We start from the raw sequence: 25,212 nt of genomic DNA on the forward strand, positions 1-25,212 counted from the left end.
TCAAAAAATGGTTGAGATGGTAAATTTTATATTATGTATATTTTATCACAACTAGAAAATTATTTTAATGTGATGTAAATGCCTAAGCTTTCTTGTCCAAAAATTAGCCAAGAAATTTTTTTTTAAATGGCTAATTGTATTATCAAGAATTTTACAAATACTCTTGTGAACCTGGCAGATAACAGCAGCTAACTAGCTCAAACCCTATCCTCTCAGTAACACTGAATTATTTCAGTTTAAGTCAATCTACATTTAACTGTTTCGAGACCTGGTATGAAGGCACAGTATCTGCAAGGCTACTTCACAGGCACATTATATATACAATGGGAGAAATATCTGAGGTCATGTATTAAAAAAAAAAAAAAAACATCTTATAGGCAGTCATTTTTAAAACTCAATACAGGGACTTCCCTGGCGGTCCAGGGGTTAAGACTTCACCTTCCAGTGCAGGGGTGTTCAATCCCTGAATGGGGGACTAAGATCCTACATGCTTTGTGGCCAAAAAAACAGAAGCAACATTGTAATAAATTCAATGAAGACTTTTAAAATGACCCACATCAAAAAAAGCTTTAAAAAATTAATTAAAATAAACAAATAAAACTCAGTACCTAAAGACTTAGAATTCACCTTTAGCTTTTTTAAAAAATACAAACCATGTTCTTGAGGCCAAAGAAGGCTCCTGACACTAAGGAGTCCAACAGACAAGAAGGCAGCATCTAAGTGAGGACTACTGACAACCTAATCTCTCATTGGCTTGCAGATGCAAAGCGTTGACAAGCTGCCTGTTTTTAAAAATTACTATCTGAGTGTTTGGGGAGCTTTAGAAACTCACAGGAGCTTCTAACATAGGGATGTGGGCAGCACATGTATGACCCAAACTATAGTGACGATGATGGTCCCTGATTAAATGCAGACAAGTAAGAGAATTGAAGATACAGACACATTCCACCCAGTGCTCCTGGCAGCTAGAGAAGTCTCTAACAAGACTTATGAAATGAGGAGAGATGCCAGAGCAGCGCAGAAGCAACACCAGTGGGAATCAGCTGAGAGCCAGATATTTCTCCAAGTGGGCAACTCTGACCCTTCTGTCCAGCTAGATATTGTCTTATCTGCCAAAAACTTTCACTGGGTGCAAAAGTCTGACCTCTGGAGACGGTCCTTAGCCAGGGCAGGTACTGAGTGCCAATTAGAGCAAAGGGGACTCACTGTGGGTGCGTCTTGTAAAGGGACCCGTCGACACCAACCGTGGTCCGCAGCCTGGGCGTGCCCTTGTTATCTCGGAGGCGGCTCAAGATGGCACCCAGGGTCGCCGCCACCAGGTTGGCAGAGCGAAATGAGACGATGGTGCACACGTGCTGAACCGAAACACAGTCGTCATCAGACGGCTCCACTCCCAGGCGGGTCAGGATTTCTTTGGCATTGTGGAGGCCTTCCTTATTCCTATGAAGTAACAGGCCAAAACTTGTTAGTTAAGGACTACAGCCGGCAGCGCACTGGTGGAGCACTGGGGCTTGAAGGTCCTGGGGAGGTGAACTGACCATTCATCATGTGTGTACGGCAAGGGAGAAATGCCCGAGACGGGGTCTCCTCCGTAAGAAGTCAGAAAGCAGCAGGAGGAAAAACTGTGATGGTTAAGTTATGTCAGGCACATAGAGAAGAGAGGCCAGACCACATGGGCTCTGAACAGGTGGAGAAATAGCTGCTTCCATCCCAGGGCTCAGTGCTTCAGAGATGTGAGGGAATCTCCTGGTCTTTGGGTCTGCAGGATGCCCCTGGATTCTTACACATTCTTCCACAATTTTTTCAGTAAGAGTTTAATTTCCTGCATTTTTGTTATTTAGTCGCTAAGTCGTGTCCAGCTCTTCTGCTACCCCATGGACTGTGGCCTGCCACGCTCCTCTGCCCATGGGATTGCCCAGGCAAGAATACTGGAGTGGGTTGCCATTTCCTTCTCCAAGGGGATCTTCCTCACCCAGGGATCGAACCCACATCTCCTGCTTGGCAGGTGGATTCTTTACCACTGAGCCACCTGGGAAGTGCATAATTTGCTGCATATATGCTTTGTATAGCTTTTGTTGGATTTAAAGTATATCCTGGAGTGTATAGCTTTATTACTATTGTAGATGTTGTCTTAAATAAAAAATACATATACACATGTATTTTAAATGTACCATATTAAAATGTTAACAATGGGAAACATTGGGTAAGAGGTATACACTATCTTTGAAGTTTTTCTGCAATTCTAAAAACAGTCTAAAAGATTTTAAAGTATGTACATATTTTAATTACTGTCAATACATAGAAATAGAATTAAGTTTGTATCTTATCTCTAGACATCATTCCTAACCTCTTCTGTTATTCTAATCACTTGTCTAGATATGTTGGTATTCCATACAAATACATCTGCAAATAATGACAGTTTTACTTCCTCTTTTGGATTCTTATGCCTTTAATTTCTTTTCCTTTTTTCTTTCATAAAAAAAATATTGGAGCTAAGGCTCCAGGACAATGCTGAATAGAAACAGGTGATACTAACACAGGACGCTTAATTCGGTGCTCTATGACAACCAAGAGGGGTGGGAAGGGGTGGGAGAGAGGTTCAAGAGGGAGAGGACATAGGCATACGTATGGCTGATTCATGTTGCTGTACAGCAAAAACCAATACAACACTGTAAAGCAATTATCCTCCAATGAAACAAACAAAAAGAATCAGGTGATACTATCTTGGTCGTGAATTTAAAGAGAATGCTTCCAATATATCTTCACTGGTAAGATGTTTTTAATAGATTTTTTCTTTTTTCTTTTTTGAGATAGGCTTTATTACAATATAGATGCCTTCTTGAGCTAGTTCAAGTGGGTTTTGTTTCTTGGTAACCAAAGAGCCAACACCATAAACAGGCCCAGAGGAAGGCAGGCATTTCCTGACTTTGTCAGTGATTCTGAGATAAGCCACACATCTCTTGCTCCCTCCCCTCCCAACAGCTGAGCAGGGACCTGAGAAGGGAGACTGTTGGAAACTCATTAGTGTGGCTCCCTACTGACTGTAGCGCTGCAGGTCCTGAAGGAGAGGTCCTAGGACAAAGGTCAGGACTCGAAAAGAGCAGGTTCAGATAAACCCCTTTCCACTTACATCAGCATCTTCTCCCTGGAGCCAGAGCTATGATGCCACTGGTTCTGAATTTCCAGGACCACAGCATGGGCAGTGGGATGACCGCCTCATGCAGAGATGAAAGGGCACTTCTAGCATCAAGCTAACCCTGTCGTTAAGCAGGTGGCCTCACGTGGCTACGTGGAGTCTCCTGAACCAGGAATAGAACCTGGTGGCAAATGGAACCAGCCACAGGACAGGTGCCCTTCAGACATTCAGCTACATCAAGCTGCCTGGCATCAAGCCACCCAAGGCCTGCCTGCAGACAGAGAAGACTGGGTTTGAGACAGAGAAGACTGGACTTGAGACAGAGAAGACTGGGTTTCTTATGTTGAGGTCAAAAGATAGAAGCCAGGTTGCTGGCTGGACTCTGTCCTTCTATGTCTATCTGTCCTATCTCATCTATTAACCAATGCTTCTCAAACTTGTGCCAAGGAACATGTGTGGCTGTGAACAAGTGAAAGAATGGGGAGGGTGAGGGGTGGGAGACAGAGAGGGGCATGGGGTAGGAAGAGTGGGGAGGGTGCTTCAGGCACAAAAGGATTTTGGGAAATGACCAGTTAACCAAAGTGAATTAGGCTTTCTTTTATATGCTAATGAACAGTTCAGTTCAGTTCACTCACTCAGTCATGTCCACTCTTTGCGACCCCATGAATTGTAGCACACCAGGCCTCCCTGTCCATCACCAACTTCCAGAGTTCACTCAAACTCAAGTCCATCGAGTTGGTGATGCCATCCAGCTATCTCATCTTCTGTCGTCCCCTTCTCCTCCTGCCCCCTATCCCTCCCAGCATCAGGGTCTTTTCCAATGAGTCAACTCTTCACATGAGATGGCCAAAGTATTGGAGTTTCAGCTTTAGCATCAGTCCTTATAATGAACGCCCAGGACTGATTTCCTTTAGAATGGACTGGTTGGATCTCCTTGCATTCCAAGGGACTCTCAAGAGTCTTCTCCAACACCACAGTTCAAGAGCATCAATTCTTTGGCACTCAGCTTTCTTCACAGTCCAACTCTCACGGCCATACATGACCACTGGAAAAACCATAGCCTTGACTAGATGGACCTTTGTTGGCAAAGTAATACCTCTGCTTTTTAATAAGCTATCTAGATTGGTCATAACTTTCCTTCCAAGGAGTAAGCGTCTTTTAATGTCATGGCTGCAATCACCATCTGCAGTGATTTTGGAGCCCCAAAAAATAAAGTCTGACACTGTTTCCACTGTTTCCCCATCTATTTCCCATGAAGTGATGGGACCAGATGCCATGATCTTCGTTTTCTGAATGTTGAGCTTGAAGCCAACTTTTTCACTCTCCTCTTTCACTTTCATCAAGAGGCTTTTTAGTTCCTCTTCACTTTCTGCCATAAGGGTGGTGTTATCTGCATATCTGAGGTTATTGATATTTCTCCCGGCAATCTTGATTCCAGCTTGTGCTTCCTCCAGCCCAGCGTTTTTCATAGTGTACTCTGCATACAAGTTAAATAAGCAGAGTCACAATGTACAGCCTTGACATACTCCTTTTTCCTAGTTAGAACCAGTCTGTTGTTCCATGTCCAGTTCTAACTGTTGCTTCCTGACCTGCATACAGGTTTTTCAAGAGGCAGGTCAGGTGGTCTGGTATGCCCTTCTCTTTCAGAATTTTCCACAGTTTATTGTGATCCACACAGTCAAAGGCTTTGGCATAGTCAATAAAGCAGAAATAGATGTTCTTCTGGAACTCTCTTGCTTTTTCGATGATCCAGAGGATGTTGGCAATTTGATCTCTGGTTCCTCTGCCTTTTCTAAAACCAGCTTGAACATCTGGAAGTTCACGGTTCACGTATTGCTGAAGCTGGCTTGGAGAATTTTGAGCATTACCTTACCAGCATGTGAGATAAGTGCAATTGTGTGGTAGTTTGAGCATTCTTTGGTATTGCCTTTTTTTGGGACTGGGATGAAAACTGACCTTTTCCAGTCCTGTGGCCACTACTGAGTTTTCCAAATTTGCTGGCATATTGAGTGCAGCACTTTCACAGCATCATCTTTCAGGATTTGAAACAGCTCAACTGGAATTCTATCACCTCCACTAGCTTTGTTCATAGTGATGCTTTCTAAGGCCCACTTGACTTCACATTCCAGGATGTCTGGCTCTAGGTGAGTGATCACACCATCGTGATTACTTATACTTCTCTAAATATTTCCCAGTCCCAGTGGCCACAAAACCCTTTCTTCGGGGGAACACCTAATGATCTTGAGGTCCGTAGGGTTCCCTGGAACACTGTCTGGAGAAGACCTTGATATCCCAAGGGGGGATTAACCCAGGCCTGAGCTCAATCAGTTCCTGCTCACCTCCAGGATCAGCTGTATGTGGGACTGGGGGAGAGTGAAGAAGAAGGGGATCTTTGGTAATCACAGCATTCAAGGAGCATTTGCCCCTAACTAGACAACTTTTTAATGTGCAGCCACCAGGTGCCCGCAGGGAGAGCAGCCCAGGGTGGGTCAGCCAAGTGAGAGGGGAGACCGGCCCAGAAAGCCCTAACACTCCTCAGGAGAAGCCCAGCAAACCAGGACTCAAGCAGGTAACAAGAGACCCGTCGTTCTTCTCTGCCCCATGCCCCCCGGAAAGCCTTGAGGGGAGGCACCTACTTTTCGATGGCCGACACGTCACTGGTGTTAAACTTCCCTCTGGTGAGCAGCTCAGGGGTGATCCGCCCTTCAAATAAGAGGCCCTCCTTGGCCATCTTGACCAGGATCAGTCGGACCAGCTCGCCCAGGTACATGCCACTGACCATCTTCTCAAACCTGCAGGAGAAAAGCACCAGGCACTCGTCAGTCGCTCCTACGTGCTCACCACTGTGGCATCTCATGAGTGGTGGGAGAGACGTGAAAGCAGAGGAAGACACGGCCTCAGTTCTCACAAGCACACAGTCTCACTGGCAGGCAAGACCGCGCGTTTGTGTGAGTAAACAATGAACAGACAGCGGGGGAACAGGGTCATCCAGACCCCACACCCATTCCCAGGGAAGGAAACAGGAGGAGAGCGCCAAGGGCAGGGGCAGTCAGGGAAGGCTGCCTGGAGGTGGAGGGAACATCAGGATTTAGACGGAGGGTAATGAGGAGGGACCCAGACAGGAATGAGTAGGATATGATCATCTTGTGCAAAACCTTATGGCTTACTTTTTATTTTTATTATTTTGGGGCCATGCCACCTGGCTTACAGGATCTTAGCTTGCCTGGATCTTAGCTCTTCGACCAGGGATTGAACCTATGCCCTAGCAGTGTAAGCACTGAGTCCTAACCACTGGACTGCCAGGGAATTCCAATTACTGCACTTTTCAAAGGGCTTTCATCTTTGTCCCTCTATCAGGAAGCTCTCCAGTTCCTGTGGCGAGGTGGTCAGGAAGTATTCTCTCCAGTTCCCAGCTCAGAAAGTGCAGACGAGACGACAAGGCTGAAATGCAGCCACTCCCCATGGGACCTCTGTCGCTGGTCAGCTTCCTGGCACCCATGTTCTCCTTCTCCAGCAGAGAGACCAAGAGAAAAGGTCTCCAGGAAAACGCTTTGTGCAACACACTCCTTCCCCACTGACCTGCCCTTACACTCCAGGAGAGGGCTCCCCGAGTAGCTTAAAACCAAGCAGCTCCTCCTACAGCTCCGGCCACATTCAGCCACAGGCCAATCACAGTGGCTCGGCCCTCCTGCCTCCCCTGGGAGGTGTGGTGGGCGGTGTGAGTGCTGTGACTGCAGCAGCCATTTCGAGCCCAACACGGCAGGGGAGAGGGAGCCAGGAGCTAGGGCTCGAAGCCACACCTGAGCCCAAGCCAGGTCCTGAGTCCTGGCTGATGAGAGGTCGGGAGGAAGCCGAGAGCAAGACAGACCAGAGGCAGGTCCACATCCAGGCAGCTGGCCTCTCCTCTGAGGGTGCCCAGCTGGCACACCCAGGGCTGGCTATGACACAGCAAAACAATCTGCTCCATTCAGAGCCGGCGCGGGAGCCAGGGATGCTGCCGGGACCTGAGCACGCACCCACCCCCGCAAAATCAAGGAGTGGAGAAACACTAGGTCCCACTGTTCAGACAGGACCAGACAGGACTGCCCTGGCCCCGGCTGTGTTGAGAAGCCCTGGCAGGAGGGCACCCTGCTGAGTCCTAGCTGCCCCACCCAGTTCCTGGCCCAGGCACCTGTGGGAACAGCTTTAGTGCCACCCAAACTGGAATCTCAGAGCAGACAGGAGCCAGACTGCCTGACTTGAACTCCAGCCCCACCACTTTATTATGCTACTTACCTCTTTGGGCCTCAGTTTCTTTACCTGCATAATGGGGAGCACACAGGGCCCACCTCTAAGGTTGTTGTATGAAAGACAGAGGTGGATATAGGTAAAATGCTCCAGTGCCTGACTAATACTGAGCCATGGCCCTTGCTAGGTCTCCTACCTAATTAAGCACTTTATTTGTATTAACTTATTTCATCCTTATTATAAAGCCTATGAGATAGACATTATCATTATCCCCATTCCACAGATGAGAAAACTGAGGGATAGAAAGGTTATAACTTGCCCACAGTCATAGGGCTGATGAGTGGCAGATTATTTTCAATCCAGTTAAATCCAGCCTTGGATTCCATGCTCTAAGCACTGTGCTCTTCTGTCTCTCCCATGGACAGTATCATTAAAAGTCACCTGTATTACTGTCATCCTGGCAGCCATCAGCCCCAGCCCAACCCAGCCTCTGCTTGTCTACCTCCAGCTCACTCCTCTAGGCAGCCTGCCCCCGCTATTGGGCAAATTTGACAGCAAGAAGGTTTTTCCCCCTTAAGGTGGACTACAGTCAGCCTTGTGCACCTCTACCATTGCTTCTTCTTTTTTATTTTTGGCTGCGCCAGGTCTTCATTGCGGTGCCCAGGCTTTCTCTAGTTGTGGGGAACAGGGGCTACTCTCTAGCTGCAGAGCATGGGCTTTAATGCTATCGGGGTTCAGCAGTTGTGGGGCACAGGCTTCGTTGCCCCACAGAATGTGGGATCTTCCCAGACCAGGGATCAAACCATGCCTCCTGCATTGGCAGGTGGATTCCTAAACCACCGGACCAGCAGGGAAGTCCTACCCATTGCTTCTTGTTCTGCCTTCTGGAAACACTCAGAATGACCTGCTCCCTTTTCTACATGATGTCTCTTAGACACATAGACACTGCCATCCCCCTTTTCAGATAAAGGAAGCCTGAGGCCAAGAATCTGTCCTTTCCCAGTCCCTAGAGTCCCCAGCTGGAGCAGCAGAACAAGGAAACAGCCCTTCTCACAAGCCTCCAGCGAAAGCCAGCAAGCCGTGATCTGCTGCTCAGCAGTCAGATACCTACGACCACGGGCCAGTGGGTGGCACCATGGTGTTGCAGCCTTGCTGCATGCTGGTGGGCACAGGCAGGGCTGCGGCCCACAGGGCCTGGGGGAGTCTGGGAAAGGTGGGCAGGGGATTGGATGCTGACAAGGAATGCCCTTGGCAGCCAGGGTCTGCTCCGACGGGGAGCCCAGGGTCAGAGAAGGAAGGTGAGGTCTGTGGGCACCTAAAGAGGGTTAGAACTGCTGAGAGAGTCTATGGAGCAGGCAGAACAACAGTAATGAAGGTGTTTGGGGGATGACTTGAAAAGAGGTGCAATTACGCCACCACCATCCAGGCCAAAGACTTCTAGGCAATAATATGTTTTTTAAAGGTCTCTACGTAATTCTTCTTTATTTTTTCTGGCCATGCCATGCAGCTTGTGGGATCTTAGTTCCCTGAACAGGGATTGAACCTAGACCCTTGGCAGTGAAAGCGCAGAGTCCTAACCACTGGACCACCAGGGAATTCCCCTTTTAAAAAAGAAAAAAATGTTTTAATGTAATTCTAGTGAAAAACATTCCTCTAGGGGACTTCCCGGGGAATTCGTCTAGGGAATTAAGATCCCTCATGCCGTGTAGCACAGCCAAAAAAAAGAAAAACATTCCTTTAGACCATTCATGATAATGTTTGCTCATAAGTGATGAAAGGGCTCTTAAAACATTCTGGAAGTTCACTATGAAAAACATGTACTTTCCAGCAGGACAGAAAACCACAAACTTAAGCCAAATTAAACCAGCTTTGCCCTGTCCTAGGGTCCTTGTGCCTTAATTTCCCCGTCAGTCAAATGGAGCAAACACCTTTCCCTGCGGGTACAAGGAAAACGAAACAGCTTTGAAGAACTTGACATTGCACAGAAGACACAGGGAAGCCCCCCAAAATCAGGCAGATGCTTAGGAGACTAGCTACATTAACTTTGGCAAAAAGCCCTCTGACCAATAGCCTATTTCTAGCAATATATGATACAACTCAAGATCTGTCATCTCTTCGGAACTGTTCTTACCAAGACCTGCCCTATGGTTCAGTCAGCAGGGAAGATGGAGATGGACCTTATCCCACCTGTCTCACTCTTATACACGCACGTATTTCCCAGCCACACTTCTTATCCACTACTCATCCTCCAACCCCCATCCATCCATCCATCCATCCACTTATCTTTGCATGTCCATCTTCTATCCATCCACTATTCCAAATATGTTTATTGAAAGTCAACTGTGAGGCCAGTTCACATTTCAGCCTGAGGATACAGTTCAACTCTTTAGAGAAATTCAGAACTACATCAAAATGGATGACAGACAATCCAGGTTTCCACCCAAGCCGCGTGGGATCCCTATGTTAAGCCTAAGGAAATAGCCTAGGCCCTGGGCCTTATCTGCTCAGTTATCACAGGTAACTGCCCAACCTGCTCTGCTGAGAGGGGTGACTTCAGATTCAGTGATTGACAGTAACTACAGGTACATCATTTCTTATCTGAAACCCCTGGGGTCACATATGCTTGGGAATGTGGACATTTGAGGATTTTAGAGATGTAATATGGTATACATGCCACATAGTACAGAATAGCTCCAGAGGTGCCTGAGGCAGGACTGTAATCAAGCACAGATCTCCAGTGACATAAACACACAAGTAAATAGCTTCAAGGCAGCTGGGGTCAGGCTTTAGGACTGGGGTTTAGGTCAATGGATTGAGGGGAAAAAACCTTTGGTTATCAGAGCTGGGGCTCTTTATTACCCAGCTGGTGTTTCAGTATGCAGAGCAGATGTTCAATGCTAGGTCTAAGAACTCAGGATTCTCCCAGTGAGAGACCTCATTTATTCACCACCACCACTCCCAGTGGAGGGAGGTTGGCCATTTATGCAATTCCATTAACTCAGGTGGAAAGCCTATTAGCCAGCCTGGGGGGTTGAGATCTTTTGGGTGACAGATTTCAAAATGACAAACTCCCTGACAGTGTCTCTCTGGCAAAGGATAAGGGCAATTAAGCTCACAGGGTCAATGAACATCTCCCAGCGTGCTGATAGCACACCCAACTCCAGAATAAGGCTGCTGGGAGGTCAATCAAAGAGGGCAGCATGCTAGCATCACAGGGAAATATGAATATGCACTTTAGGAAACAAGGAGCTCACAGGAAGAAGCAATGCCCACACCAGCCTAAATAATATCACTCATACTTCTGTGGCCAGAGCTCTCCAAGGCCAAGACCAACTTGCCAGAGAAGTCTGATGCAATGTTCTTTATTAGCTGTGACCCATCTGGCTTATACATGACATGGAAGAAGGTCTCCCCACAGTCTGCATGACTCACATGGCTCCCGACCACTCCCCTGCATGACAGGTATTTGCAGATGTGACTTCCCTCCCCAACTGGACCTTAAGTTCCGGAAGGGAAGGTGCTACTCTGTATGCCTGGAGCCAAGCACTGAGTTGGCACATCTCAGGTGCTCAAGAAGTGTGTGCAGAATGAATGGACACTTGCTCACTCTCCCTGCTCACCAGACACCCCACATGCTGAGTGGCCTCTCCCACCCTCAGCAGCAAACCCTACTGAGGACATCATATGGAAATGTTTTTAAACCTTAGCTTCAGGCTAATGCTTCTGTGCTTTTAATTTTTAAAACGTTTACAAGAACACAATCACAGTGTAATTAAACAGAAATTTGGGGGTGGAGTGGGGGGGGTAAATTGGGAGACTGAGATTGATGTACACGTTATTACTATATATAAAACAGATAACTAATAAGAACCTACTGTATAGCACAGGGAACTTTACTCAATACACTGACCTATATGGGAATAGAATCTAAAAAAGAGTGGATAAATGTATCAATATAAGCAATTTGCTTTGTTGTATAGCAGAAACCAACACATTGTAAATGAATTATACTTCAATAAAAATTAATAAGGAGAAAATAATTTAAAATACGCTTTCAATGTTGCACACGCCACAGCTGTGTGTCTCAAAAAAAGTGAGCTAATATACACTTGATGGGTGATCCTTTTGTGATCACCTGGCTTCCTGCCCCTCTCATCATCCACCCCAAATCTCCCCTTAAGTGTCCCGTAGGTCCTCTATACGACTAGTAAGAAAGGGTGGGACTCACAGCTGCTTCCCGGGGTTGAGCGAGCCCCGGTCTATCTCCCGGTCGAACTCAGTACGGATGTCCTCCAGGGCCCCGTCGTCCCCGAAGGCCCCCCACTCGGTGTTGATGCACATTCTCCCCTCGTCGCCCTCCACCAGGTCGATGTGCCTCAGTTCCTCCATGTAGCACGCGTTGGTGCCGGTGCCTTGGAGAGAGAGACGAGATCAGAAGCCGTGACCACACCACGTCATGAGAGAGACGGCAGCACCTGCTGGAAACACCGGCTTCAGGAAGGGACAAGGACAGGGTGGGCGTTACCAATGATGAGGCCGACTTCACACTGCTGGTCGTCGTAGCCACAGGTCATCATGGTCCCCACCGTGTCGTTCACCACAGCCACAATGTTGGCATCATAGTCCTGGAGGGAGAGAAGAGGGGTCACTGCCCACTCACATGTGGAGCAGCGATCACCTGCCTTTAAGATGGCCTGGCTGGAGGGCTCCCACTTCATCGCTTCCGCTGCTCTCATCACTGCGGGCACTCAAATTCACCGGACTCAAGCCCAGTGATCACATTATGGAGACAAAAAGGTGCCCTTCGTTATTTGGCTTACGATTCTTTTCAGTGTGGAGTTCACTCACAGAGCCACAGCCCTGTGTAAACCATCCCAATGCATCCGTGTGCTTTCTGCATTTGCTGCAACCCTGGCACGCTGCACTCAATCACGCCAGCTCCCTGCACAGCTGCCCTCACGTCAAAAGGAGGCTAACCCCTGCCCAAGAGCTTGGCTCTTTGGTAGCACCTCGGACAGCTCTACTTTGAACCAGCCCCGACCTTCCAGAGTGTGAGCTTTCACTGCTCACCTGCCTCGGTCTTCAAAGACCCGCACCCACCACACCACCGCCACAGGCCATGCACTACTGTCCCCCGAAAGAACCTTAGTCACACAGCCTTCTCCCCACACCCCCCAACTCTAGGTGGTCAAGGCAAGTGGCTAGTGAGAAGTTACCCCACGCTTTTTGATGGCTTTGTCAAGCAGCTTCACCACATCAGTTCCCTCCACGCCGCTCGCTTTAAATCTCTTTGTCCAGGTGATCAGGATGGCCTGCACAGGAGAGCACAGAGGGGTCGGAAGAGGGCTAGGAGGCCTCCGCAACCTCCAGGTCCCTGGGGAGTCTGCTCAAGGACAGTGACTAAGCCGAGGCCCGGGGAGGGGAGACACATCACATCGGGTAACAGACCCAGACTCTTATCTCCTGCTTATCTATCCACACAGTGGATTTCTCTGGGGGCTGCCACAGGGAAAAAAAAACCCTGCAGCTCACACTCAAACATAGTCAGTGGCTGGCTAGTGTGGTGGGGTCACACAGCATGCAAATCTAACTGGCGTCAACTGCACAGCCCAACTTCATTTAGAAAGAGAAATGCTGTTATTACCTGATCAGCTTTCTGTATTTTCAAACCTGACCTTGGTTTCCATGGCCCCAAGGAACTTTCATCAGAGCCAAATTTCGAAGAGAAACAAAATGCTAAGAAAATTCTTGGCTACTGTGCTTCTAAGAGCCAAGTCCTGAGCTTAAAGGATAATACTAACTGTGATTCATGCCTCTTCCACAAGTTTGGAATGTAACTCCCATTTGTAAGCGATGACTCTGTGTATACAGTATAATCCATTTCCGTGTGTATATTTCTAGAGAAACACTAAGGACATATATCCAGTGGTTATTCACTTGAGACTATAAAAGCATAGGAATTTCACGTTTCGCTTTACACCTTTATATTATTTCAATAGTTTTACATATTGCTTCTGTATCTTTTTCTTTAAATCAAGGATCCAAGAAAAGAATATTGTTCTCTGTGACTATTCTCCGAGTGCAGGAAGTCATTATAAATGCGGCTTGGTTGGGAAGAGCTGCTATTTAGGCCCCGTCGTCTCCAGGGTGACACAGGGACAGGGAAATGTCCGCACCGGGCTGCCTTGCACTCCGAAAGCCGGGTAGCCTCCATGCAGGATGCATCAGGAAGGGCGGGCAGCAGCCTGCAGCTGACCAGGCATTCCAAAAGCCCTCAGACACTGTTATCACCCCTTTGATGCTCAGGCCCCCCAAAGCCTTGGAAAAAAAGGTGATGTGGAAAGAACATGGATTGGAAATCAGGACATCAATCCTATCCCCACCACTTCTGTCCATTTCCTCGTGGGCAGTCTTCCCAATTCCTCTTAGGGTGACTCTGTTCATCTGTCAGAAAAGGCAGCTGGTCTAGACACTCTTGAAGGTCCCAGGCAGCCTTGAGGAGTGGGCACAGGCCGCCAGATGGGTAATTAGATCCTGAGATCCACTGGCTTCCTAGCAGGCAGCATGCCCGACTGAGCAAGCCCTCCCCAGAGAAGGGTCAAGGCTGGCAGGTGGGGGCCACATTTTTGGCTCTTTTTCTGCCAGGCACCATCTGCTCTGCTCTGCTCTGCCCTGTGGGGCTCTTGTGCCCCCGAGGACGTTCCCTATCCACTTCTGCAATGCCTTCTTTCTTGGAAGACAGCACCTCTGCCAGGCAGGCCATATCTGTGTGCAGCTTTCTCCCAGGGCCTAGCCCAACCCATAAGGATGGCACTCAGTCCATGGCCATTGATGAACAAGCAAACAGCCAGCAGCCGCTTCATTCTCGGCCCATCTCCTGCCTCTTCCGGCGGGAGCAGGGAAGTCTCACCCTGTCTTCTGCCCAGGGAGTGTGGCTGTCAAGCCTCAGCTCTCAAAAGCCAAGGGAAAACAGTACTGACAACAGTCCTCGTGAAAGGCCACTAACCCTACTTTCTTTTCTTTCACTTGCTTGAGTTTAGAAATGGTTTTCTCTACCAAATGGCCACAAATACCATGATTTGTCATGAAAAATACACATATAACTAAAGCAACCGAAAAATAAACATGATTATCATGACCTTACATTCATTCTACAAATGCTTCTTAAAAAAAAAAAAAAAAAAAAAGACACGCAGACCATCCAGAGGAAGGAAAAGGGAAAGGAAAAGGGTTCCTTAGTATTTCCCCTCTGGGATGTCTGGGAAGCCTGATAATCCCAGAATGTCTTACCTCGTCTATTCTGGATTGCCGACAAGGGAAAGAAAACGTGAATCCCACAGGTAATTTCTTGTCCTTGATTTTTTTTTTCTCCATGAAGTCTCCCAGGCACTCTGCGACGTGATCAAAAAGCTGGAAGGAGCACAAGAGAGCAGTTGGGAAGGAGAAAGAGGACTTAGCATTTCAGGAAAAATGTGAGGGATTCTCCGCCCAACGTGGAAAGAAGCCTGGCTACTCTAGCTGCCCACCCCCAAGGCACCTGGTGGCCAGGCGGGGCTTTTCCTGGAGGCTCAGTGCTTAAGACTCCCCATGCTTCCACTGCAGGGGATGTGGGCTCGATCCCTTGTTAAGGAACTAAGATCATGTATGATGTGCAGTAAAAAAAAAAAGGAAGACAGAAGCCAAAAAGTGCATGACTGGCAAAGAAGAGTCCCTTGAAAATAGCCTGCCTTGTGGGCCAGCACGGCTTAGGAAGCCTTTTTAAGCCTTCACGTGGCCTCTCGGGTATCACCTGGGTACTAAGATGTATCATCTGGGTATTTAGGAAATGTGAAAATAAGAGAAAGACAGTTCATCCTCCAAAACACACAGGCCATGGACCGCCAGCAGCCACCCAGGCAGCGTGGCCATCTGGCCCCTTCTCTCTAACTCCATCTCTCTCTCCCTCACTCTGTCAGTTCCAGAAGCTCTGTGAGGCAATTCCCCAGCCTCTAGGCCACTTGAGTGATCTCACAATCTTCGAGTTATCCATGTTTTACTTTTAACTCAAGTTCCATATGCATGCAAAAAAAGTGCTAGCATCCTAAGTGTAGGGTTCACTGGATTCTCACAGGTGCGCCCAGACACCCTCCCGTGCAGTCACTGCTGCCACCCAAACTCACAAGGCCAATCGCAAGCCACTCTGACTTAAAACGCCCTTTGCATGGCTGTCTACTATGTATAAGAGGAACAGCAGTGTGCACTCCGTGGCGTCTGCCTTCTTTTCCTCTACACTATGTGTGTGGGCCATCAACGTAGTTGTGTGAGAACCAGTGCTGGTTCTCACTGCTGCACAGTATTCTATGGTGTGAATATACTACGATTTATTTAGTGAACTGCAATTTAAGTTCTACGACATGTTGTAGAACTTGCTGGCTCTACAACAAGTTGCCAGGATATGCATATGTATCTTAGAATCCACTAGAAAGAAGTCAGAACACTGTTTCCCTAGCCTCTGTGTGAATACTGTCAATGACGGCAAGCTCATCACCTCCTAGGCAACTTTTTGGTTTTATCCAATACCTCCCTCTTTCTCTAAAGTATATCCAGGTCTGAATATAATATTTCACATGTGCTCTGATTAAAAAAAAAAAAAAAAAGCTTAGTTGAACTAAGAACCTCCCTGTCTCTTAGCTCTCTACCTCCATTAATATAACCAAACCATATATATGCTCTTTTGGCAACCATGCCACAGTCTAGGTAACCCCTCTTTTTTTTCATGTGGCTGTCATCTAACACTAGGCCTCCCGTGTACATGGGATTGACACAGCTAATGGAGCTTCTTGAAGCCCAGAGAATGCAGCGTTTGCAGGGCCGAACCACACAGTCACAGGAAGCAAATTCAGCCAAGGCAAGGCCAACTGCCTGAAGGCTTTTGCCTGCAGGGTCCTTCCCCTCCCCATATTAAACTTATAGTTCTATTCAGGTTTGATTTTAGCAAATGTGTCGAGGAGAGAGCCCACGGGAAAGGGTGGAGTCCATGGGGGTAGATCCCTCCCAAACGCCTGAGGAGGGGGCAGGTCCCCTCCTCTCTCCTTCTCTTCCCGCCTCATCTAAAGGGATTTGGGGGGAGACCTATACAGGGAGGGGGCTGGTCCCCAGGCTGTGGGGGTGGTACCTGGGATAAAGGGCTATGGAGGAACAAGAACCCAGACCAGGGAGGAGTCGGGGAATGGCGCAAGGACCATTTGCCAGAATACACAGCCTTCTGATTCCAGATTGAATCTACAGATAAAACACAACTAGACCACAAGCAGCACCCACTTCCTCTCCCCACTAGGGCCGTAGTTTGAGGGGAGAAGAGACAGTTTCACCAAAACCACGGTCTACTCACTCCGGGCCACTCTGTCAGAGCTCCCTGACAGATTGAGGGGACAGAGGAAACCAAAATAAAACGTCGGATGAATTGTGTAGGAGGAACCCAGGAAGGGCCCCGCCAGAGCTGGGCCAGGCATCACGGCTGCCCCCAAGCCACTCTGGAGAGTCTCCTTGAGAGGAGGCCAGAAGTCAATATTCCCGTCCCATCTTCCCCTAGACGTCCCTGACCCAGCTCTGCAGTCTGATCTTCCTGCCAAAGAAAAGGAAAACTTGTCAGTTCTGACTGGGGAGCCTCTGTCCCTGAGTCGCTATTACTGAGGCTATGGTGAAGGCGGCAGCTCTGACCCAGGGGACACATGACCACCTTCCCTGCGAGAACCCAGCTAAGCTTCCCGCGACCTACATTTCTGAGCGACGTAAACCCGTTACTAAGCCCAAAGGCTTGCCCCACGTCATCTGCCGGAAGAAGCTCCCTCAGGGGAGCAGGCTGGGCGGAAGGCAGGCAGGCTGTGGGCAGGAAGAGGCAGGGAAGTGAGTTACACAGAGCTGTGGTGCTGGAAGCAGTCTCTGGATTGAAGTCACACACCCACCCCTTTGCACTCTGCTAAAAAGGAAATGCCATTTGTGGAATGCCCCAACGAAGGGGTGACAAGCCTGCTCAGAATAGACAGGACACTTCCCCCAGGCTAACTCAAGTCTAACCAACCAGAAAGGGAAGTTACCCAGACTCTCTGCACTCAAAATTTTAGTGATTAAAAAACATTTTTTTTTCTTTCCTGACAACACGCACATTTATTTAATTTAAATAAATTTATTTATTTAGTATTCAAAACTCCCCAAGCTAAATGAGTGATGTTTTAAGAAGATCGCAATTATGTTTCTGAAATTATTAACGCTTAAAGCTGTGCTGAAACTTTCAAGATACTTTGTGTTTCTGTGTCAGTTATGTGTGTGTGTGTAGAGCAAGAGAGAAAAAAGGGTAAAACAAATAGTTATTTGGGAAATCTGGATAAAGGATATAAAAAGCTCTTTGTGCTTATCTTAAAGTTTTTCTGAAAGTTTAAAATTATAAGGTTTTAAAATCTATCAAAAATTCCTGCCTATGTTCGAACATGAGATCACAGCCCCAAGAATTCAGCGCAGTTCACAGGCTGTGAGTTTTGAGCTGCTTCATGGGCAAAATGGGGGCCTTTGTGGACTAGAGTATTCTATAGGTCAACAAAGAGATATCAGAAAAATGGACCACCAATATTTATTGCTAACCTCACACCAAACTTCTAGACAAGAGGTTACCACTTCATCCCAATTTTCAACTGCCAATCCTCTCCTCCCTCAATCACTTGAACCTTCCTCCTTGCCCACACATTTCTACACTATCAAAAAATTTTAGTAAAAATACTAATTAATTTATTAATTAATTAAAAACAAATACCCAGTCTAAGAGTGCCCCACATTGCTAAAACTGTCACACTGGAGCCAGACTGCCTGGGTTCAAATCCCAGCTTTATCACTTATGTGCTGTGTGACCCAAGGGGCTGATCACTTAACAGCTGAACCTCAATTTTCTCATCTGTGAAACAGGAATAATATCTACCCACAGAGCTGTAATGATGATTAAATGAGTTAATCTGTATAAGGGGCTTGTATCAGTGACATACATAACAAGTTCTATGCAAGTATTTGCTCTAATAATATAACAGTATCATTATCCTCATCAACATCAACATCTTTGCAAACTGCTTGAAAGGGGCAGCTGCCGAAACAGCTGGAAACAAAGTAATTTTGGAGCTGGGAAGAAGGGGACAGAGGCTGGGATAGACAAGGTCCTGGGGGCAGCAATTAGAAGAGCCGTTAGCTTCGGAACTCTGAAACAATAAATATTCGTGATGTGTGAGAAAGCGTGATACGCAACTGTATGATCTTAATTACATAGAAATGGATGTTTAGTTGTGTAAATACACAAACGAGACCTAGAAGGACACATCAACCGGTAAACTGCTCATGATTTTGGATGACTGTGTCTTCTGCTTCTTGTGTTTTTTGGTTTCCTAGTATGCATGTGTTAACTTTTAAGAAATAAATGTTTTTCTAAAAATCTTTAAAAAAGAAGTCACGGCAGAAGTGATGCAGCAAGCGTGTACCTGAAGGAGGGCATCCCCTTAATTTACAAACCCTGCTCCTAAAAAGTCAAGCCGAGACTCACAGGAATGTCCACGGCATGGGGGGCAAGTCCCAAAGGGGAAGGCAGGAGGCAGAGGTGGCTCCTCCCAAGGGCCATGGGGAAGAGTGACTAATCAGTGTTTGTTGGCAAATAGAAGGAGCAAGATGCCAACTGGAGGCTGCTGGCCACCTGCAGAAAGGAGCAATGTGGCGAGCACTGGGCAGGGTGAGGAGACCCACTCGCTGGCAGCCTTCGTGCACACACCTTCATGCACACACTGAATGAATGAGCCAATCTCTGCAGCCCTGTTATGGAGGGACAGCAGAGAGACCTCCAGACAGAGGCATCCGATGAGCGATGCACCCGTTTCAGTGGCTGATAAAAAAGTGGACTAAGGACAGTGTCCCCATCAATGCTCACAGTCTGAAAAGCTCAGAACACAACCCCCGCCCCTCCTCGGCAGCAGGTGAAAGACCAGGATTAGCCCTTTTCTCTGGTAGAAGGAAAAGGTGGAGTTTGCATTAGGTCCCAGCCACGGGAATTTACGAACAAAGAGGAGTCAAGAGAAGGCGCTGGGCTTCATCCCAAAGTCCAGCCCAGAGCCATTAGGTTTTCTGCAGAACTTAGTCATGAACCTTGCTGTGAACACACCCTCCCTAAAACAAATATTTGGCAAGCTCTGAATAATACATATCCTGACAACAGCCATGACTTAAGAGGCGAGCTCTAAACGGGAGGGGAGGGGTCAGAACATCTGCAGGAGAGGGGGAGGAGCAGAACAGGACCAGAAATGACTGCAAGCCTGCCAAGGGCTGCCCACAACCTGATCACAGGGTCCTCAGTGAGCCTGCAGCCTACCACCCACCACCACCAGATGGGGAAGCAGGAGGGTGGTCAGGCCCTTCTGAGCATGCACATGGCCTCGGCCAGCAAACGAAGGCAGCCCTTCCATTGGCAGGGGTTACAAGTGTGAGAGGAAGGGATGGTGACTTTCCAGGCAAGGCCCTGCCCTCGCTGCTTTCCATGCCAAGGTCTCGTAGGAGACTATTCAGTGGGGAAGCCAGGAGCCCTTTAGAATAGTCCTGGGGCTCTGAACTCAGATTCCTGCTGTCCCACAGGTGACAGCCACAACTGCCGAGGCCGAGGCCATGGGGGAACTGGGTGAGGAGGACAATGACTTGGAAGAAGGACTTTCACCCAGGGCTCTGCGCTCCCTCTTCTGGGGAACCACCCCAGGATCCTTAGGGAATGAATGCATTTACCCGCTGGGCTTCCTCTTTACACCCCTCAGCTGAAAGGCCCAGCAGCTGAAAGGACCAGTAGCCCCCTCCCATCCTCCAGCTCATTCACACAGTGAGGATTCCACCAGGGAGTCTTTCTCTATGTATGCCTATGATGGACTCGCCCAGGGGCTCGGCCCACCACTGCTCTGGGGCTGGTTCCTGGGGGTACCCTGGAGCCTGATGCTTAGGCCACAGGGGCTAGTCAGAAGGGAAGTAGAGACCCACCTGGCTTCCACTGCCATGCATGATGTTCTCCGGGGTGTTATAAACCTCAGACTCCATATGAACAGTCTGGTTCTGCTCGTGATTCACCTGCACCCGCAGAATTCGAAAGGAAGATCCACCAAGATCCAGGGCGATGAAATCTCCCTTTTCTGTTAGGGAGACAATAACATCACATCAGATTCAAGTGCCTGGGAAGGCTGCACGCTTCACCCACTTCTCAACAGGGTCTGGCCCCACTTCACTGTGCTTTCGGCCACAAAACAGGAGTCATGTAGACCCCATCACACCACAGCCCCACCTGGAAGAGTGGGCAAGAGAAGCCCTCTCCCAGCCGGGCATCCCTAGGCAGACAGCTTCACACAGTCCCACTCAGTCCCAACTGCAGAACGAAAGTATGGACTTCATTAAAGTATCAACCATCGTTCTCCAATTCTTTACCCCTTCTCACAAATGGCTATGCTATCCATAACGTAAAAATAAAAACAGCATTTCAACTCAGAGCAAACCCTGCATCTGAGGTCTATTCCATGCCTTAAGTTCCTTCCCCATCAGCTGAGACACCAATTCCAGCCAGTCCATACCTCCACTGATTCCCCAGGGGATCTTTTTTAAAATTGTAGTAAAATATACATAACATAAAATTTTCCACTGCAACCATTTCTCAGCGTACAGCCCATTGACATTAAAAATGTTCACAATGTTACACAACTACCACCACCATTCTCAAAAATTTTCATCATCCCAAACAGAACCTCTATAACAGTTAAGCAGTAATTCCTCATTTCCCCTGTCCCCAGCCCCAGGCAAACACTATTCTACTTTTTATTTCTATGAATTTGCCCATTCTAGATATTTCTCATAAACAAAATCACACAGTATCTGTCCTTTAGTGTCTGGCTTATTTCGCATTGTATCAAGTCTCCAGGGTTGATCCATGTTATAGCCTATATTAGTAGTTCACTCCTGTTTTCAGGCTGGGTGATATTTCATTGTATGTGTATCCATTCATCAGATACTGGACACGCCTGCTGTTTCTGCCCAGAGGATGTTTTTAACAGAAGTCCCTCCTGGTCACACAAGGGTAAACTGGCTTGAACCGGTTTTATTCCTCATGACCAATGTGAGCAGTGATTGGGGTGGACCTCAGTGGGTTAGAGAAAGACAACAGGCCTGTGTGTCAAGACCACCACAGGGCACCAGTGGAGGTGGCCATGATGAGAAACCAAACCACTAAGCCTCCACCCAGCATCCTCTATCCCCTCCAAAATCAATGAAAATCTGTTCATTTTACTTCTGATGCTACCTTATCACTGTCTCACCATCACCTTACTTTCTTGATGATGACTTTTGAAGCATAAGAGTTTATAATTTTGATAAAGTGTGACTTATCTTTTTTCTTCTGTGGCTAATGCTTTTGGTGTCATATCTAAAAATCCATTGCCAAATTCAAGGTCACAAAGATTCATACCTATGTTTCCTTCTAAGAGTTTTATAGTTTTAGTTCTTACATTGAGGTATTTGGTCCATTTTGAGTTAATCTGTCTATATGGTCTGAAGTAGAGGTTCAGCTTCCTTCTTTGGCACGTGGACGGTTGTTGCTTAGTTGCTGAGTCATGTTTTTTGTGATCCAATGGACTATAACCCCCCAGGTTCCTCTGTCCATGGATTTCCCAGGCAAGAATACTGGAGTGGGTTGCCATTTCCTTCTCCAGAGGATCCTCCCGACCCAGGGATGGAACCCACGTCTCCTACGTCTCCTGCACTGACAGGCAGATTCTTTACCAGGCAGGCACTGTCAAATAGCAACACCATTTGCTAAACAGACTATTCTTTCCCTCACTGAAAAGTCTTGACACCCTTGTCAAAAATCAAGTGACCATAAATGTATGGATTTATTTCTGAACTCCCAATTCTTTTTTTCCCCCATTTTGAGATGTAATTGACATAGTGAACACTCAATTCTGATTCATTGGTCTGTATATCTATCCTAATAGAAGTACCACACTGACCTGACTGCTTCCGAAAATTTGAAACTGGGAAGTGAAAGTCCTCCAACCCTGTTCTTTTGCAACATTGTTTTCACTATTTTGAGCCCCTTGAATTTTAATTTTTTTTAAGTAATGGATTGTTGGGTTTTTTTAACTTCTTTTTTATAAACTGACACCTTCTTTGTATTTGATTCCAACAAACTTTAGGTTCTGACACACTGCTCTATTTCTGGAACTTAGAATGGTTGTTTGGCATATAGTATGAATACAACCAATATTAATACTTGAATTAATGAGGGTGGCAAAGGAATCGAGGAATAAACCAAAGACATTTACAACTGAATTTCTTTTCTTATCCTCTCAAGCTCTTTGAGGGAAAAATTACAACTTAGGATTCTTTACATCTGCCCTTGGTACCCAGGGTAGTTCAATAAGTGCTTGGTAGCTGCTTGATCACAAGGGTTGGTGGCCCATTCATTCATTCAAGGAAGTTTGGCTTCTTGATCATTACACAGGAAGCAGTTATACCACTGATTGGTTGTTTGTTTTCTTAGCAACAGCTTTATGGGAAATAATTAAAATATCATATTTGATTTTATTTTTATTATTTGGCCGTGCCACATGGCTCAAGGGGGTGTGGGCATCAAACCCATGCCCCCTGCAATAAAAGAGTGAAGTCCTAACTGCACCACTGGACTACCAAGGAAGTCTCCACCTGTCACATTTTAAAGTGTACAGTTTGGTGAGTTTTAGTATATTTACATCACAACTATCTAATTACAGAAATTTTTCATCATCCACAAAAGAAACTCTATACCCATTAGCAGTCACTCCCCATTTCCTCCCAAACCGCCTCATCCACTAACAGCCACTAACTCACTGTCTGTCTCAAGAGATTTCCCTATTCTGGACATTTCATTACAATGGACACATACAGTACATGGTCCCCTGTGGCTGACTTCTTTCATGTACCATAATGCTTTCCAGGTTCACCTGCATTGAAGCATATACCGGTACCTCACTCCTTTCTGTGACAAGTTACATTCCACAGTACGGATATACCACATGATGTTGCTGTTTTAAAACTGCTTCTACAGTCACAACAAACTGTAGAAAAATTCTTAAAGAGACTGGAATATCAGACCACCCTACCTGCCTCCTGAGAAACCCGTATGCAAGTCAAGAAGCAACAGTTAGGACCAGGCATGGAACAATGGACTGGTTCAAAATTGGGAAAGGAGTATGTCAAGGTTACTTGTCACCCTGCTTATTTAACTTGAATGCAGAGTACATCAAGCAAAATGCCAGGCTGGATGAATCACAAGCTGGAAACAAGATTGCCAGGAGAAATGTCAATAACCTCAGATATGCACATGATACCACCCTAAATGGTACAAAGCAAAGAAGAACTAAAAAGCCTCTTGATGAAGGTGAAAGAGCAGAGTGAAAAAGTTGGCTTAAAACCCAACGTTCAAAAAACTAAGATCACAGCATCCTGCCCCAACACTTCATGGCAAATAGATACAGAAAAAATGGAAACCATGAGAGACTTTATTTTCTTGGGCTTCAAAATCACTGCAGATGGTGACTGCACCCATGAAATTAAGAGGCTAGCTCCTTGAAAGAAAAGCTATGACAAACCTAGACAGTATATTAAAAAGCAGACCAACAAAGGTCTGTATAGTTCAAGCTATGGTTTTTACAGTAGTCATGTACAAGATGTGAGAGCTGGACCATAAAGAAGGCTGAGCACTGAAGAATTGTTGCTTTCGAACTGTGGTGCGGGAGAAGACTCTTTGATCCCTTGGACATCAAGGAGATCAAGCCAGTCAGTCCTAAAGGAAATCAACCCTGAATGTTCAGGAAGGACTGATGCTGAAGCGCCAACATTCTGGCCACTTGATGTGAAGAGCCAACCCATTGGAAAAGACCCTGATGCTGGGAAAGACTGAGGGCAGGAGGAGAAGGGGGCGACAGAGGACGAGATGGTTGGATGGCATCAGCGACTCAATGACATGAGCTTGAGCCATCTCTGGGAGATGGTGAAGGACAGGGAAGTCTGGTGTGCTGCAGTCCATCAGTCAGAGTTGGACACAACTTAGCAACTGAGCAACAATGGTCCAAAGGAAAGAGGCCAAGTGGGAATGCTAGGAAGAAGGTGTCTCAGCTTTGTGAGAAATTCTGACCCTGATGTCATAGGTCATTCAAATTAGTTTTGGGTTTTCCCTGAGTTCTCATCAGAATCCTAATCCCTATAGTGCTTACACTACTATTGGGTAAAAAAAAAAATAAATGTGATATGAGAGAGTTCCTTCTCAGGAGAATGAATTACTAGAACATCAGAAACACTTAACTTTACTATCATTCATTGAGCCTTTCTGTTCTCCAATTGCTAAATACTTCTTCTGTCTCATTTTACTTTTAACCCCTCTCCACTCTATGAAGTAGGTACTATTATGATCCCCATTCTGCAGATGAGCAAGTAAAGTCTAGGAGGGGTTAGGGAACTTGACCAAGCACACAGCCAGTAATTGACAGAGCCAGAATTTGAATCCAGAGCCCAAATTCATAGCCATTGGATACAACTGCCTCTTGGACAGACCTCAGGAACAAGGATCCCCAGAGAGGGCATTAGAGGGAGATCAGCACATCAGGAATGGCTACATCTCTCTATAAACCACTTGTATACAGGGAAACAACACATGCAAAAGTGAACACTGTGCTAGGATGAAAATATGGGAGCTTTTCCTTCCTAACATTTTTATTTAATTAATTCATTTACTGTTTTAATTAAAAAAATAAAAAGTTATTTATTTCACGTTTTGCACTGGCTTTCAG

At 46.8% G+C, this 25,212-nt stretch overlaps 1 protein-coding gene across 1 annotated transcript in view; it reads right to left on the reverse strand.

Annotated features, from left to right (window-relative positions):
• The window catches only part of HK1 (hexokinase 1), a 70,660-nt gene that overhangs the window by 19,732 nt on the left and 25,716 nt on the right, over positions 1-25,212 (reverse strand). Inside the window, exons 3-9 of the mRNA XM_040242205.1 lie at positions 20,387-20,535; positions 14,654-14,773; positions 12,580-12,675; positions 11,889-11,988; positions 11,592-11,775; positions 5,773-5,928; positions 1,207-1,440 (exon numbers count right to left, since the gene is read on the reverse strand). Coding sequence (XP_040098139.1) covers positions 1,207-1,440; positions 5,773-5,928; positions 11,592-11,775; positions 11,889-11,988; positions 12,580-12,675; positions 14,654-14,773; positions 20,387-20,535 — 1,039 coding nt within the window. The remainder of the gene's footprint in view (positions 1-1,206; positions 1,441-5,772; positions 5,929-11,591; positions 11,776-11,888; positions 11,989-12,579; positions 12,676-14,653; positions 14,774-20,386; positions 20,536-25,212) is intronic.

Source organism: Oryx dammah, unplaced genomic scaffold (genome assembly GCF_014754425.2).
Source record: "Oryx dammah isolate SB20612 unplaced genomic scaffold, SCBI_Odam_1.1 HiC_scaffold_6, whole genome shotgun sequence".
Lineage (NCBI taxonomy): Eukaryota > Metazoa > Chordata > Mammalia > Artiodactyla > Bovidae > Oryx > Oryx dammah.